Below are 9,848 nucleotides of genomic sequence, written 5' to 3' on the forward strand. Positions count from 1 at the left end.
GAATTGGTTGGCAAGCAATGTCTGGTATCATGGTGTGAATATAAGATGGGCATCTAGCTCCAAATATATTAGTTAGCCATGATTCATGTCCAATAAGTGTTTTATGTTGAATTACAAATTAGCTAGAATAAAATTGAAATACTTAAGAATTATAAAACAAAAATATTTTTATTTTAGAAAATACAATTTCTTGATAACACACACAACGTAAAAAAATGTTGCAGTAAAAGAAATTTGTTTGGTCTTAAGTAAATGAAATCTTAGTGAAGGAAATTCATTATCTGTTCACATTGTCATCCTAACATCTCCCATATATCAGCCTGGCTTCAAGTGTCTTCCCTTCCAGTAAACTACATATATTTGTATATGTTTTACTTGTCTTGGGTGTTCCTTCAGAATGGAAGATTATTAGATCCTATCTCAAACCTTCCGCAGTATGGCTGGTGGAGATGGGGGCTGAGATCAAACCTTCCGCAGTATGGCCGGGGTAGATGGGGGCTTAGATCAAACCTTCCACAGTATGGCTGGGGGAGATAGGGGCTGAGATCAAACATTCCGCAGTATGGCTGAGAGAGATAGGGGCTGAGATCAGGCCTTCCACAGCATGGCTGGAGGAGATTGTGGCTTAGATCAAACCTTCCACAGTATGACTGGAGGAGATCGGGACTGAGATCAAACCTTCTGCAGTATGGCTGGAGGACACAGGGGCTGAAATCAAACCTTCCAAAGTATGGCTGGAGGAGGTGGGGGCTGATATCAAACCCGGAACACTGGAGACAAAAATCCTGACAGTATACCACTCAACTTATATGTATATATATATATAAATATTTCTTGAGGTTAATAGCATTCATAATTCATATACTTTGTTTTTATGTTAAAAATGTAAAATCCTAAACCATAGAGACAAACACATGAAGAAACACATTTCTATATGATTACTACAACTAACAAACAAACTGAAAGAAGTGTTTGACCCTGGAATGGGCTGCCTTAGCTAGTCAAGAAAACTTATGAATTATCATTGTTAAGGACGCTTATATAAACATATGGATACACTAAGGCAGTGTTTCCCAAACTGAGTTTCGCTGAAACCTAGTGTCCCATGAGGCCTGAATAGGTGTTTCACAAACTACTGGAATAATTAAATAGAAGGCCACCACATGAACTAACCTATCTAAAAAAATAAGGAAAGTTTTCCGTTAAGCCAAATACTTAGAATGTGGGAAGTGTTCCATTGAGAAAAGAGTTTTGGAAACACTGGATTAAGGAGTCAAAATGAACTATAAAATAAATGAAAGCGCTATTCTCACTTACTTGTGGGAATAGTTGTAATATTTTAATGATTATATTTTTGAACGTAATCTCTCTAAATTTGTTGTTTTCCAGGCAAGTGGTTCAACTATGGGATCCTCTTCATTGTCATACTTCTGGATCTCAATATGTGGAAAAATCAAATGTTTTATGCGCCTTATGATTATGGACAGTACATCGATGACTATGGAAGAATCTACACTGTGCTAGACTCATTCAGTTTGAACAATGCTAACAAATCTATACTGACCTTCTATTACAGAAACAGCACTATTAACCCAGATACTGGGAATGTTTACGCCCTAGCTGACACAAGAATGAATTCAAGATACAATGGTTATTCCCTAGGACTCAAGGGGCTAGCCTTTGTGCCCAGCTTGGCTATTTTCTTAATTTTTGGTCTGATGGTGGCCATCTACGGACGACGACCTAAGCCCACTCAAGAAAACCCATATGCTGGACGCTTGTTGAAAAGAAGAAGAAATAAATTCAACGGGAATAAGAAGTGGTCCAGCTTGAGAGCCTTTCTTTACCGAGCAATGCCCCTGACCAATCGCTTGCGGAAAAAAAGATTCAACACTGCCAATGAAGATGTAAAAGAAAATGTGACTATTGAGATGGTTAAAGACGAGTCTGATTATCATCACTCCCAGGGAGATGTACCAGAGCTAGTTCAGGTCTCAAGTTTAAACAAAATGTAAAATAATTGGTTTGCTTGAGATTCTTTTTTTTTTATGTTAGCATCTATATAAATCTAAATCAAATTGTAAAAATTATGTTTTAGCTTCTATGGTCAGTTTCAAATTGTAACAATTATGTTTTAGCCTCCATGGTCAGTTTCAAATTGTAACAATTATGTTTTAGCCTCCATGGTCAGTTTCAAATTGTAACAATTATGTTTTAGCCTCCATGGTCAGTTTCAAATTGTAACAATTATGTTTTAGCCTCCATGGTCAGTTTCAAATTGTAACAATTATGTTTTAGCTTCTATGGTCAGTTTCAAATTGTAACAATTATGTTTTAGCCTCCATGGTCAGTTTCAAATTGTAACAATTATGTTTTAGCCTCCATGGTCAGTTTCAAATTGTAACAATTATGTTTTAGCCTCCATGGTCAGTTTCAAATTGTAACAATTATGTTTTAGCTTCTATGGTCAGTTTCAAATTGTAACAATTATGTTTTAGGCTCTATGGTCAGTTTTGAATTATAATACATATGTTTTGTTAGTTTTTAATTTTTTTCTAATTTTCTTGTAGCTTAATTCAGTGTCACAAATTTGATTCTATTGTTATAGTAATTGTATATTTTCAATTTTACATCTCAAGAGAGTATCTTTTCCATTAGGTTTTCATTTATGTTACATACGTGGTAAATATGTTCAATCTTAAATTAATTTTAGACAATCTTCTAGTGCAATAAATTATTTTCATTCATGGATTTAGCTTATTTCCCTTTAGTTGAAAAACAAACTTTCTAGTCCATTTATGTAAAGATATACTGACAGATATTTTACACCAATGTGTTCTGTTAGCAGCTCTCCATTCATGTACACTACTTTATTTCCCATTGGCTAGATTTTAATTAAGCCAGGTCCACTAGTTTCTTTGTCCTAGTGGTTTTTGAAATCCTTAATTTACAGTTTTATCAATGAGTGGGTACATGTACAGCTAGAGGTTTAAAATGCTTCGTAAATAAACCTAGGCTGTTAAAAAACAAAAATAATACTGGAATTATTCAAACTATAAATGGACTGCCTATTGTTATGTTATTAGTGTTTATCTTATGATTTTGTACTGGTGATTACAAAAATGTGTTAGTAACCTTGAAGATATTTAACAGAGTTTTATAAGTTGATATAAAAGTGTACAAAGTATATAATGTGATGCCTAAATTTGTACTGATCTTAACAACAAAATTTTATGATATTTTTGTCATTTAAAAAAAAAAAAGATTTTTAGTTTTTTAGAAATAATTTCTTTTACTGAAAAGGTTAATATACTTCTATATGGAGTAAAAGGCAAGTTGAATGTTAGCCCAGCTGTCTTCTGTTTTATATTAGTTCAGCTTGGATTCAATACAATATTTAGTTCACTTGATTCTAAGGACCTAAGTAACCAATGGGTCTGGTGTTTGTACCCTAAGCTCCATGTGTCTATTGGCTTTTTGTTATTTGTTAAAGAAAGTAAAGGCAGTTACTTATTGAGCTGCCCAATGACTATTCCCCATCCCCATTGGTGCTTTGAGGCCCTATATGTTTCATGAGGAACACAAAGGAAAGATGATGCTTGGTGCTTTGAGGCCCTATATGTTTCATGAGGAACACAAAGGAAAGATGATGCTTGGTGCTTTGAGGCCCTATATGTTTCATGAGGAACACAAAGGAAAGATGATGCTTGGTGCTTTGAGGCCCTATATGTTTCATGAGGAACACAAAGGAAAGATGATGCTTGGTGCTTTACTAAAAAACAATTTAAAAAACACTTGCCCAATATTTTGGTCCAATTCTGCATGGAGATTAAATACAAAAGAAATAAGCATGACCTATGGCTTAATGTAGTCACAAAATGACTATGGTTCTTCTCATAGAAATGTGATGAATGTCTGGGCATTAGCTATGGTCAGAATGATATTGCTCACACAGCAGCTCTCCCACCTTGCCACTTGACAGCGGATTTGTTCAAAGGAATGGCAAGTGCCATATAGTTTGGAATAAGCTGCAAGCTGCCTGGGAGTCACCAGCTCTTCCTGATGTTTCCTCAGGGTTGAAGCCTTTCACATGTTTGGGTATAGCTGCAAGGCAGCAGAGCTTGGAGTTTTCCTTCTCCTAGGTGGGTAGCCAATGAAGGCTAGGGGTCCCTGCTGCCCTAAGCTTACTGGTATGTGATCCAGCTGCTTGGCTTTCAGTATTTCATGTCAGTGATAACAGTTTTGCTGTACCCAATATCTGAGCCAAGGTCAAGAGTTAGGCCTGTAGTCAGAGGCTATTTGAGAGGCAGTTGGAAGCATTTTATAAATAGGTAGGGGAAGGGTTATAGCCATTATCTTAGAATGGTCAGTATAGTACGGGTGTCCAGGCCTTCAATGGTTAGTAGCAAGGCTCAATGTATGTTGTGTCCAGCAGTACACTATATTTGTACATTTGTTGATGTCACTATAAGCTTTAATGTTATTTGTTTATACATCAAGTGGCTTATATATTGTCAAAAAAAAATATCACAAAGTTTATTTACTAGAATATTATAAAAAAATTTTATACATTTAGAGTCAGTGATTCGTGTATCTTGATTTATGTAATAAAGATATCTTTATATACATATCCTTTTGTGTATAGTTGATGGAACAGTCTATATATTGAAATGCTGTAATATTTGATTATACATATATACATTTGATGCATTTAAAATGAGTTTGTGCATAACAATTGTTTAAGAATACAAATATGTAACTTAATATTGTGTAAATTAAGTAATCAAAACTAGTCTAAAGATTATTTATATTTCATATATAAATGCATACTGGGCCGGATCTAAGGAAGGGCAGCCGGGGCTACTGTCCAGAGGTCTCCACAAGAAAGGGGCCTCTGCAATCGAGGAAAAAAAAATCATATTTTGATGAGTCAGCAACTTAAAAAAAATAATAATTTGTTCGAATTTTTACCAACAGTACTTAAAATCTTACAGTTGAAGGAAATTTTTATTTAATTTAAATTGCTATCTTTCTATTACAGTATGGCATGTGTTTAGATATTAGTAATTTTTTTTAGATGTTTATTAAAGTTTTTGAAAAAGTGTAGGGGCCTCCACTAACTTAAATCCAGCCCTGAATGCAGCATCTGTTTTAGAATCTGTAAGCATTTGATGTATTTATTTTTTAAATGGCTGTTCATATTTGTGAAACGCTGCCTCACTGTCTGACTAAAGGAGTGACTTGGTGAAAAAGTCAATTTGGAGAAATCAACTTTAAGCCAAAATCGATATAAGGTTGTTGATATGAAAACCTAGTGGCTAAAATTGAATAGGCTTCTAGAAAATGCCATGAAGCTTGACTTTGTTCACATTGTCAGACAGTGTCACTTGATTCCTCATTTCATTCCATTGCTGTATTCACAAATCACTCTGAACTTTTTTTTGACTTGCATTTACTTTCAGATTTTTTTTAGCGAGTGTATATTAATTTAAACACAATTGTATGATCAATGTCATTGAAATAAATCAATTTTATGTCTACGTTGTCCAGAAGTGGTCATCACTAACTTATGTCATCAGTTAATGAGTTTCTCTTTTGTCCCTATCTATAAAGGCCTTGACCTGCATTTGCCCTTGCCCCTGCCCCACATAAGTCAAAGGTTAGTCATCCATCCTGGACTCTTGATTTCATTGAATGTTTGACAAATGTAGACATACAGAGATGTATCTTTATGTTTTGAATGTACTTACAATTTACAATGTGGCCAATACAATCAGGATTAAGTGAGTATGGTTATATGGAAATGTGCTCAGGTATTTCTTAGGCTGGTAGTTAAGAAATGATGCTGCCATGTTATTAAGTGCTCAATGTCCATCAACCTATTTATTCCAAAACGTAGGCACGATTCATTAGCAAACTAATTCTTTCTGAGCAAAAATAAATTATCTTCTAAATTAATTTTGTCTAATATTGGCATACACACTTTGAACATAAATAATAATAGTCTTTACAATTTTGCATTCCATCCATCCAACCATCCAAGTGGCACAACAGACCGTGGAGGGCCCTGGCCTGCACATCTTTCCATTTTGATCTATCCTGGGCTTTACGTCTCCATGCCCGAACTCTGAACTGTTGTAGATTTGCACTACATCATCAAGCCACCGTACTCATGGTCTGCCTTTGGGACACCTGCCTTTTGCTTTTTGTGAGTGAACAATCTTTAATTTGCTCTTCTGTTCTCTGACATTCTGTCGAGGTGACCTGCCCAAGTTATCTGATTCCTTTTTGTGCTATTGTGCATTGCACACAACAATACATTGTTAGAGCAAACAGAGTGTACGATAACACACAAAACATAGACGTCCATACCACAGTTTCTCTTTAACATTACATGTGAAATTTAACAGTGTCATATGTTTTTCTTCCAGCTCCTCTTGGGGTATGATTGAAAACATATGACTTCTATTATTTCGACCTCTACAATCTACAGACTTGATAAGCTTTATAACTATTAAATAAATAATCTCTAAATGTTACTCAAAAAATAAAACGCTTCAAACACATCAGCTCAAGAACAAGATATCCAATATCTCAAAATGACACACCTGCACTCATAACAAACTAACCCACAAGATAACAACTGACTAACTAAGCTCTCTCAGTCATAGCCAGAATCAAAACATTGAGTTCACAGTTCACATCAGGTGCAGACTATTCACATTCATACCCTGGGAATATATATATATATAAAGGGATATAACTTATTCATACCAAAATATCAACAAAGAAATAACATATTCACTCTTGCCGTACCTGCCCCTGACAAACAGTTAGTTACATTTTGTTCAACGAGTTAATTGCCAAAGGAACAAAAATTTTTTTTTATGTCTTTTTGTTTTTGTGATGGGTGTCTTATATCTCCTTTGTGATGGGTGTCTTGTATCTCCCCTTTGTGATGGGTGTCTTATATCTCCTTTGTGATGGGTGTCTTATATCTCCTTTGTGATGGGTGTCTTGTATCTCCCCTTTGTGATGGGTGTCTTATATCTCCTTTGTGATGGGTGTCTTATATCTCCTATGTGATGGTAAACTCTTAAGATCCACTCAGATTGGTTAGCAAACTATATGTATCATTGTAAAGGTTTTAAGAGACACTTTAAGAGTTTCCCTGAAGTGTTTTCATTGTCCACTTTGTGATTCACTTTCTTTAATTGACCATAAAGGAGTCTTTTAGGGCTGCCTCGCCCATTGCAGCAGAGACTGCACCAGGATTGTGTGGCCAACTTTTCAAAGGACTTGAGTATCAGGTATTTTTTTCTTGCCATTACACACGCAGTATTTGTCTGAGACAGATCATGTGGTTCAGTTTTTGTGCATCTTCTGTATACCGTCCATGTTTCTGAGGCATAAAGCAATATGGGGAGGATGATAGAGGCTTATCTTGGTACTTGTGGTTATACCTCGACTATTCCACACATATTTAACAGTCTACAGTAGTTTGTATCAGATATCAATTGAATGACTCTTAACATCAGTTAATTAGCTTTTGTGTATAAACCAAATGTAAATTACATTAGATGTAAATGTAATGATGTAAATTACTTGATTAGGTGTTGAATTTCTTTTTTTAAATTCTTATTTACTATTTATCAAGGGCAGAAGAAAACAAAAAGAAATAGAGTTGCCTCCACTTGAAGCAGAAATAGGTTTTAGAAAAACTCTCATTAGGAAACAGCATTTGTTGTTTTTTTTTTGTGATTCACTTGTTTTGAAATGGAAAATAAAATACTTTATTGTAAGTTAAAGTTTTATTCGTGTGTTCTACTATGTTATGTGATTACCTTCAGGTCTGTAGGCCAACATTAATTAGTAGCCTACAGCTCAGCAGTAAAAAGCTGATATTCACCCAAACTTTAAAATGTGTCCTCTACTGTGACAAGGTCCCTGTGATATTCAAAACTTTTGATCCAAGATTTTTACTTGAAATGATTACATATTCTTCAATCAACGGTTGAGCAGATCTTTACTAGGTAACACATATATTTTTTTAAATTAAATTTCTCCCTTTTGAATCTGATGGAGGTATTTAATTTCCCAACCCAACATTTTGAAATGTCCAAGCAGGGCTATTTATTGATTCAACTCACAAAAAGAAACTTTTAAGTCAGTCATGCTCAACCTAATTCCATCTGCGGGTCATTTAAATTCCCAACACTAGTGTTGCGGGCCACATGATGGAAAAGATACAAAAACTTAATGAAATTGACCTGAAACTATTTTATTTCAAACCTGAGGATCTAGCACTTACATTGAATTATTGGGATATTTGAATTTTCTCTTTACACTCTTCAAAAAATGGCATAAGTTCTGTTTATATTTTGTTGTTCTTGTTTTAAAACAGCTTCAGACTTTCTTTATAAAATAAAAACAAACATGTTGGCTAGCAATGGTATCATGTTCTGCAAAAAAGTAAAGATCTGTTCACTTTTCCTAGTAAATTCTATAGTCCTATTTCATGAACGCACAAATGTTAAATGCCTTGGTAGTAATCCATTAGAAAAGAATGAGGGCCCTAACATAGGTAAAGATACATTTTGAACATTTTTATTGGGCATCACTGTTTTAAGTCAAGTGCAAGAATTCCAACTGAAGCCACATTCAAAATAAAAGATATAAGCCAAGTTACTTTTAAAACAATTATATTTTGCTAAATTAAATCTAACCCAAATTTTCACTGTGTGACCAATTCGGTAGTTTTTTTTTTTTTTCCCTCCAAAGATATACATGTCTAATTTCTAGGAAAGTTGTTAAGAGCCATGTTCAAAATGCCCATCCACCCAGTGTTCCCCTATGAAGAGTTCGCAGACTGACAAGAAGAATTGTAAAGAAAAATAACACATTTTCAAAACCTTCAAAACAAATATTTAATTTGAGATTAAAGGGAGATTATCTCCAGTAGTAAAAAAAATGATAATAAATTGAGTACAAAGTTATGGCATGTACAAACTGAACTCCTTCCATTGCACTAAAATGAAACATCATCAAAGAAACACAGTAAGTTGTAGCTGTAAACTTTAGCAATTTTATTAAACAAAATTAATAGATTCACAATGCGCATTCAAAACATCTTCATCAGTGTAAGAATACATTGCTCTTTTCCAACTTGCTATTATTTACACATTGAAATTGTCCATTCACTATCTTCTGATGAACTTAAAAAGACAGGATAAACAAAAGCAAAAACATTGATCCTTAAAAGGAAAGTTTCATAACTTGAAATCTGAGAGTCGGGTTGTCCTCATGATTTGTGGTGGAAGGGAAGGAATGGCTCGACCGTGGCAATGTGATCACAGAGCAACAAAACAAGGAACACAAAATGATTTCCATGGCGTAGCTTCAAAACAAAAAGTTTCAAAAGTACAATCTTAGAAAGCTGGAAAACAAACATCCAGAACATAAGTAATACATATTTATGAGTAGGATACCCTTTTATTATGCCACCCATAGAGTGGGAGAACAAAATGTTGGCCACTTTATCAATTAGCAGCAGTTTACACAAGTAGCACCATAGGAACTGTAGTAATGCTGACAAGAGCATCAAAGACTTGGCTTTTGATGGCTACAATGGTCTGCCACCACCGTTGAGTATCAACCAAGCAAGCTTTCAAGACATTGAAATGATTTTTTTTCTTAAATCTTCAAATCAACCTAACATTTTAAAGCCAGCTTTTAAAAAAAAAATGTTAGCTTTAAATTTAGGCTTTTTGTACAGAAAAGAGAAATGATATTTAAACTCAAATTTATTTCATTACAATTTTATGCCTTTGGCATTCACAGGACATATT

The 9,848-nt window shown here is 34.4% G+C and overlaps 1 protein-coding gene across 3 annotated transcripts in view; it reads left to right on the forward strand.

The window, feature by feature from the left end:
* The window catches only part of LOC106053259 (transmembrane protein 117-like), a 29,098-nt gene extending 21,296 nt beyond the window's left edge, over positions 1–7,802 (forward strand). For all 3 annotated transcript variants that reach the window (XM_013208783.2, XM_013208782.2, XM_013208784.2), the window contains exon 6: positions 1,390–7,802. In XM_013208783.2, the coding sequence (XP_013064237.2) occupies positions 1,390–2,015 (626 nt within the window). In that variant the 3' untranslated portion in view covers positions 2,016–7,802. The remainder of the gene's footprint in view (positions 1–1,389) is intronic.
* Positions 7,803–9,848: the final 2,046 nt, after the last annotated feature.

The sequence above is a fragment of the Biomphalaria glabrata genome, chromosome 10 (assembly GCF_947242115.1).
Source record: "Biomphalaria glabrata chromosome 10, xgBioGlab47.1, whole genome shotgun sequence".
NCBI lineage: Eukaryota > Metazoa > Mollusca > Gastropoda > Planorbidae > Biomphalaria > Biomphalaria glabrata.